Source organism: Camelus ferus, chromosome 9 (genome assembly GCF_009834535.1).
Source record: "Camelus ferus isolate YT-003-E chromosome 9, BCGSAC_Cfer_1.0, whole genome shotgun sequence".
In the NCBI taxonomy this organism is placed as follows: Eukaryota; Metazoa; Chordata; class Mammalia; order Artiodactyla; family Camelidae; genus Camelus; species Camelus ferus.
This window is the reverse complement of record NC_045704.1, coordinates 13,738,500-13,745,398: the sequence shown is the minus strand read 5'-3', so window position 1 is coordinate 13,745,398 and position 6,899 is coordinate 13,738,500. Positions and strand designations below refer to the sequence as shown.

The window sequence follows — 6,899 nt, the reverse complement described above, 5'->3', positions numbered from 1 at the left end:
CTCCATGTCTGTCTCTTAGTCCCCTTCAAACTTCTCTGGAGGTACTCAAAACTGAGAAAAGTCCCACAGAGGAAGAGGGGACAGAAAAAGAATTTGAGCAAGAATAGAGACCCTGGAGGGAGGTGGGAGGTAAAGACCCAGAAACAGGTGGTGAGAAAAGACCCTGAAAAGGGCTGAGAAGGGGTGGGGGCGGAAAGAGAAGGGGGGACAGAGAGTTCAAGAAAGGCCTAGGCTCAAAACATTCTAGGATTGAGTCTAGGGTCCCATTTCTATGGCAACAGGCAACGAGGCTTGCTGGGTTCTTTATAGTCTGTTCATGCAAGCGAGGAGAGTGTCTGTTACATCCCAGCCAATCCACATATCTCTGATGCCGTTAACCTCACCAATGCGAATCTATTTCTAACATTTCATTACGCCAACCAGCCAAACCTCTGGTGCTGATGGGCGATAAAAAGAGCGGAAGCACTTATAATAGCTGCCCCCAGAGTGTGGACTTTCTGATTAAGTGCTTGCTGACCTTAGCTGCAGTGTGAACGCCTGGTTAGGCAACTGACTGCCCCTAGAGGGTAGATTCAACCGACTAATTTACATAATATCATCCTGCCTACACTTAAGCATTTTGAAGTAAATTAAAGCCTTCATAACAAGGAGGGGAGAAGAAACAGGCTTTATGGGTCCTCGGGGAGCAGAAACCCAGTCTCCTAGCCAGTAAAAGCTCTTATTTGCATACACGAATAATTAAGTGGAAAGAAAGCACTGGGAGTCAAAGGTGGAAGATGGAGTCGGGGCTTGGAACGCCTCCAGTTGATGGAGCGAACAGGAGTCCTGCAGAACTACAACTCCCAGGAGGCCTTGCCGCTGCTCTGCGGAAGAGCGCCCCAAAGTCATGGGGAGGGTGTACTTGCTGCGGAACCGCAGGCTTCGATAGCCAGGCCAGGACGCTGTTACCTTAGTTTTCCTTCACCCTCCTCCCCGTCGCCCTCTCTAATTGGTGAACCAGGAAGTTTCCAGGGTAACTGCGCAGTAGGGCGCGTCTCATAAGAAGGCAAGCGCAACCCGGAAATGACGCTCTTACCTCGCGCCGGCGGCGAGAGAGTTCGAAGATGGCGACGCGCAAGGGTCGGCGGCGCACGTGTGAAACCGGGGAACCTATGGAGGCCGAGTCCCACGACGCAGGGTCCGAGGGCAGGGCTCAGGTCTACCTGCCCGGCCGGGGACCGCCGCTGCGGGAAGGAGAGGAGCTGGTCATGGACGAGGAAGCCTACGTGCTGTACCACCGAGCACAGACTGGTAGGGCTGGGCACCCGGACTCCTGGGTCCTGAGGAAGGAGGGAAATGGAATCCTGGGTCCTGAGGGGAGCTGGTTCTGAGCCTTTAACTTAACAGGCTCTCTAAAAGAGAAGACTGGGGACTAAGAGGGTTGACATCACACTCGAGAGGGTTGAGATTCCTCTATCCCATCCTAGTTTTCCAACCCCTCCCTCCATTCCCCAGGCTCCCCCTGTCTCAGCTTCGACATAGTCCGAGATAACCTGGGAGACAATCGGACTGAGCTTCCTCTTACACTTTACCTGTGTGCTGGAACCCAAGCGGAGAGCGCCCAAAGCAACAGGTGAGTAAGAACTGAGGCTTTCGCAGGACTAGACGTCTGAGCCTCCAGCTCCTCCTTCCTCGAGACCTAGAAGTTGTGGTTTCCAGCCTCTCTTCCCTTCTGAGGATCCTGGCATCTAGTGCCTCATTCATCCCACACTTCCCCCAGATTGATGGTGCTTCGGATGCATAATCTGCATGGGACGAAGCCTCCACCATCTGAGGGCAGTGATGAAGAGGACGAGGAGGAGGACGATGAAGAGGATGAAGAAGAGAGGAAGCCTCAGCTGGAGCTGGCTATGGTGCCCCATTATGGCGGCATCAACAGAGTTCGGGTAAACACAGCCCGGGGAGCCTGCCCTACATTCTCTGGAGCACAGCCCCACATCCATACCCTTCAGCTTTTAGAAAAGCACCTGGCATATAGTTTTATATATTAGTTTATAAATGTCTTAACTATTATGAGCATTGTCACTAGGTGCTAGATGCCACGGGGATATTTTTTAATCTTATTTTTTCTTTGTAAATGGTGATAGTTACAGAACTTCCCTGGTGGGGCTGATGTGAGGATAAAATGGAGTAACGTACATTTCAATAGCCGAAGTTATTTTAGGTATTTAGGAACAGCACTTGGCTGTAACATGAGATATGTGTTTTCCATTATTGCTCTGGGAGTGTTCTGGGCTGTGGGGTTACTTCTGTGCTTCAGAGTTACTGTCCCTTCTGATCAGGTTGATGTGAGAATTAAAGGCGGTGCTGTACTCGGAGCAGTGTTTGACCTGTACACAGTTCTTGCTCTGAGTTTCCATTAGAGTATTACCATGTTTCAGGACTTGTTCTAGACTCTAGGGATTTCACAGGAAGCAAAAGGTCTCTGGCTGTTTGAAACTCACATGCCAGGTGGGGCGGGAACAAGAAACTTAAGTGTCTGTGTGTATATCAAAAGATACTGAGTGTTGTGGAGAAAAATGAAGCAAGGGAAAGGAGTTAGGGTCTTTCAGGGTGGGGTTGCTATGTTCAATAGTGTGGTCCAGGGAGCATTCACCAATAAGGTGCCATTTGAACAGAGACCCACAGGAAATGAGGGAGTGAGGCAAGGATACCTGTGGGAAGAGGTTTGCCAACACGGGAATAACAAGTGCAAAGGCCCTGGGGCGAACTTGGCATGTTGGAGGAGTTTTGAGGGAAGCTGGGGAGAACAGTACTGAATGGATGAGGGGAGAGCAACACAGTTTGGCAGGTGGCCATGGAGAAGACAGATCTTTAGGGCCTTGTAGGCTATTACAAAGACTAGGCTTTTGCTTGGGGTGGAAGTGGGAGCTGTTGGAGGGTTAAAAGCAGAAGACAGACTGGATCTGACTTGTGTTTTAAAGGGATCCCTGTGACTGCTGTATTGAGAGTAGACCGCAGGGAGGCCAGGGCAGAAGGATGGAGACCTGTGAGCAGGAGGCCAGTACAGGAACGCAGGGAAGGGTGACTTCAGCAGTAGCCTGAGTGACAGCAGCAGAGGTACCGAGAAGGGTTTGGAAGTGGTGCATTCTGAGTGGCCCTAGCATAGATGGTGGGCCTGAGGAAGGAGAGACAAGTCAGGAATGAGTCGCACAGTTTGAGGCTGAAGTGGGGACCTCCAGGGAGAAGTAGGTTGCAGTGGGTGATTAGGAACTTGGATTTGGTCTTGTGCAGTCTGAGTGGTCAGTTCAATGTGAGTCTGGAGTTAAGGAGAGAGGTCAGGGCTGGGGGCTACTGGAATGGGATCTCCTAAGGAGCCAACGTACAGAGGCAGAGAGACCTGAAGACAAGGCCTGCGACCCGGTTACAGAGGGTTAGAGGGTTCCAGAGACCAGGAGTCTGAACACACTTTGGGGGGCTGGTGGAATTACAGCCTTGATTCCCCGGAGTCTGGAAGGAGTTTTGTTCTGCCACAGCCACCATTGTCTCTCCCGCAGGGTGGGGAATTGTCCCACGTGCCAGGCTGGTCTCTTGGGCTGTGATTCTGTTCCTGAAAAGGTTTCTGGGAGTTGTAGTCCAAGCCCGAGGCTGGGAGGGGGGTCTGAGGAGCCGCAGTTCTGATTCTTGGGGATGCTATGGTCACCATACTGAGCCTTCTCTCTCATCCCTCCCCTCCCCCCCTCCCTGTAGGTGTCATGGCTGGGTGAGGAGCCTGTGGCCGGGGTCTGGTCAGAGAAGGGCCAGGTGGAGGTGTTTGCACTGCGGCGGCTTCTGCAGGTGGTGGATGACCCCCAGGCCATGGCGACTTTCCTCCGGGATGAGCAGGCCCGCGTGAAGCCCATCTTTGCCTTCTCTGGCCACATGGGCGAGGGCTTTGCCCTCGACTGGTCCCCTCGAGTTCCCGGTGAGTCCCTGGGGTGTGCAGTTGGTCCTGGGTGGTGGGAGGGAGCTGGGTTTACAGCAGGGGTGGGTGCTAAGACAGGAGTGAGCTGTTGGCCAGGTGGACAAGGCGGGGTTCCTGCCTCTCTTCCCCAGGGCGCCTGCTGACAGGTGACTGTCAGAAGAACATCCACCTCTGGACGCCTACAGACGGTGGCTCCTGGCACGTGGACCAGCGACCATTTGTGGGCCACACGCGCTCCGTGGAGGACCTGCAGTGGTCCCCGACCGAGGACACAGTGAGGGAGGGCTGGGGGTCTGGACTCGAGCATCTTGGGGGAGGAGGGGCTGGGGTCAGGTCCTGATGAGGGGGTCTCTAAAAGAGAGGGCAGCCCACCACTAGTCCCGGGTTTTCAGGGTGGGGTACACCAGGGTCACTCAGAGCCCGCCTTGTCCAGGTGTTTGCCTCCTGCTCAGCTGATGCCTCCATTCGCATCTGGGACATTCGGGCAGCACCCAGCAAGGCCTGCATGCTCACCACCGCCACTGCCCACGACGGGGACGCCAATGTCATCAGCTGGAGCCGCCGGGAGCCCTTCCTGCTCAGCGGTGGGGATGACGGAGCCCTCAAGGTCTGGGACCTGCGGCAGTTCAAGGTATTGTCCCCGCTGGACACCTGGGAGGGAGAAGCACCTGCCCCCAGCAGCCACTAGGATTCCTGGGGTTTCCCTCCTTAGGTGTTTCATACACCAGAGCTGGGAAGTCCCTTTGATTAGGGGCCCAACCCCTTCAGGGTCCAGATGAGGAAAGAGGCTGAGCGAGCAAGAGGAAGGCTTGGGGCTGGCATGGGCTCGCCCACTCTGCCAGCTGGAGAACTGACAAGGGAAGGAAGGGGCCGGGCGGCGGCATAGAGTACAACTCCCATCTGCCCGTTGGGGAGCGGTGCTGCCAGCCGTAGTGCTGCCCAGGGGTGCCAGGGCTTCAGGAGATTGCAGTTTTTCTTTCAGTGGATGTTACAGTATCAGCTGAGAATCAGGGCCCAGCTCACTCATTTTGGGCGAGGACACTGAGGCACAGAAAGGACAGGAGCAGATATGTTACCACCCAGCTGAGAGCTGACTTTGTAGAGCTGGGGGGTGCTCTGGGCAGGAGAAATTGTAGCTTCTGGCATTGCTCCCCATCTCCCCCGAGACAAAGCCATAACGTCGTGCACCTCTGTGCCTTTCTGGGATCATCTTTTTTCTCCCTCCAACGTAATGAGTTCTATAGAAGTAGCCCTGGGGAAGCTTCCAGCAATGCACCAAGGCAGGGGCATGGCCAGGTCACGTGGCCAAGTTGCTTGGCCACTGGAACTTTGGAACCATTTCTCCAAATTAGACTCTGATCTCCACCCACAGGCTTTGCTGTAAAAGTGCTGTTCTTTGCATCAGCTCTCTCTGGAGCCCAGGGGCCATGCTTCTGCCTGCTTTAAGGCCTTTACAAGGGGAACTACACCTTCCTTTTAAAGGAAAGGAAACTGAGGCACAACCTGGAGGAGCAAGGGTGGGGATTTGGGGACCTGGAGCTGGGAGGGGCTTCTTTGCAGGTGAGACCACAACTCCCAGCAGCCTCTGGGACATCACACCTTTATGACCAGCTGCACTCTGCCCTCTGTCCCTTTCAGAGACTCTGGGTCTGTGGGGGCTTAAGGAGTGGCTCCTTGGTTGAACCCTAAAGCTGGAGGGCTGGGGGGGCTCTACCAGAAGGGGCTCAGAGGCCCTGACTCCCATCTTCCCATAGTCTGGCTCCCCGGTGGCCACCTTCAAGCAGCACGTGGCCCCCGTGACCTCTGTCGAGTGGCACCCCCAGGACAGTGGGGTCTTTGCAGCCTCGGGCGCAGACAACCAGATCACGCAGTGGGACCTGGCAGTGGAGCGGGACCCCGAGGCGGGTGACACGGAGACTGACGCCGGGCTGGCGGACCTGCCGCAGCAGCTGCTGTTCGTGCACCAGGGCGAAACAGACCTGAAGGAGCTGCACTGGCACCCGCAGTGCCCAGGGGTGCTGGTCAGCACTGCGCTCTCGGGCTTCACCGTCTTCCGCACCATCAGTGTCTGAGGCTGGCCCAGCGTTGTACGGCCTGGCCTTCCACTTGGGAACTGGAGCTGAAGTTCATTCCCCTGAAAGGGACTCATTCAGACCTGTTGGCCCGCCCCTTCCTGCGAGGACGCAGTCTGGCCCTTTGGCCGCCATGATGGACTCTGCCTGACTTAGTTTTCTTTGAAAGGACTTGGTTTGGTCTGGTGGCCCCTCTTGCCAAAGGATGTGGTTTGACCCATGGCTCTCAAAAGCTAGGACTTGGTTTGCTCCAAGGATTCCTCCAACCAAAGGCCTTAGTTTGAGCTGTGCCTTATAAAACCCCTGGGTTTGGCTCCAGTGACCACCTGTCAGAGACTCTGTTGGCTTTTTTCCCTGGTGGGGCCGGGTTGTTGTGGATATTTTGTCTTGACCCTTTGACCTCTCTGCCACTGGTTCCCCCCAGGGAACTTGAGAGCTTTACAGTGGCTAGACCAGATTTGAGGGGTGGCTTCCTCCAGCCGAACTGGGTTTGCCCCCTCCTGCAGCTGGCTTTTGGCCAGGACTTCCCGAGGAGAGGCTGCGTGGGGCTTTCCCTCCCAAAGGCAGGCGGTGCGCGGGGAGGAAGGTCAGGGGCTGCTGAGAGGCCGTAAAGGACCAGCACGAGGCCTGAAGTGTGTGAGACTCATCCTTCTGCCGCTGCTGCCCTATGAGGGGAGGGGAGAGGGAGGCAGGACCCGGCACCCGGCTGTCCCTAGGCCATTGGGTCCCCGCCCTGTGCCGTCCATCCCACACCCCATTGGGTGCTATCTGGCTCTGCCGTCCCTAAATTTTATTCTATCTGGAAATCACCCCAGGTCTCTGGAGGGGTATCTCACTTGTTCCCCCAAACTTTGTAAGACTTCATCTCGGGGGAACCAGGGAGC

The 6,899-nt window shown here is 55.5% G+C and overlaps 1 protein-coding gene across 1 annotated transcript; it reads left to right on the top strand.

Moving 5' to 3' along the window:
- The first annotated feature begins 1,063 nt into the window (after positions 1-1,063).
- On the top strand, positions 1,064-6,641 carry GRWD1 (glutamate rich WD repeat containing 1). Its single transcript, XM_006180897.3, has 7 exons — positions 1,064-1,290; positions 1,495-1,612; positions 1,760-1,925; positions 3,730-3,943; positions 4,075-4,217; positions 4,377-4,574; positions 5,698-6,641. Exons 1-7 carry the CDS (start codon positions 1,104-1,106, stop codon positions 6,013-6,015), a joined length of 1,344 nt encoding a protein of 447 aa, XP_006180959.1. The 5' UTR covers positions 1,064-1,103; the 3' UTR covers positions 6,016-6,641.
- The last annotated feature ends 258 nt before the right edge of the window (positions 6,642-6,899 follow it).

Excerpts from the sequence above, each read along its gene's own strand:
- GRWD1 (XM_006180897.3), top strand. The coding sequence starts at position 1,104 with ATGGCGACGCGCAAGGGTCGGCGGCGCACGTGTGAAACCGGGGAACCT. Across the intron at positions 1,926-3,729 it reads GCGGCATCAACAGAGTTCGG|GTGTCATGGCTGGGTGAGGA; the intron begins GTAAACACAGCC and ends CCCTCCCTGTAG. Across the intron at positions 4,575-5,697 it reads GGGACCTGCGGCAGTTCAAG|TCTGGCTCCCCGGTGGCCAC; the intron begins GTATTGTCCCCG and ends ATCTTCCCATAG.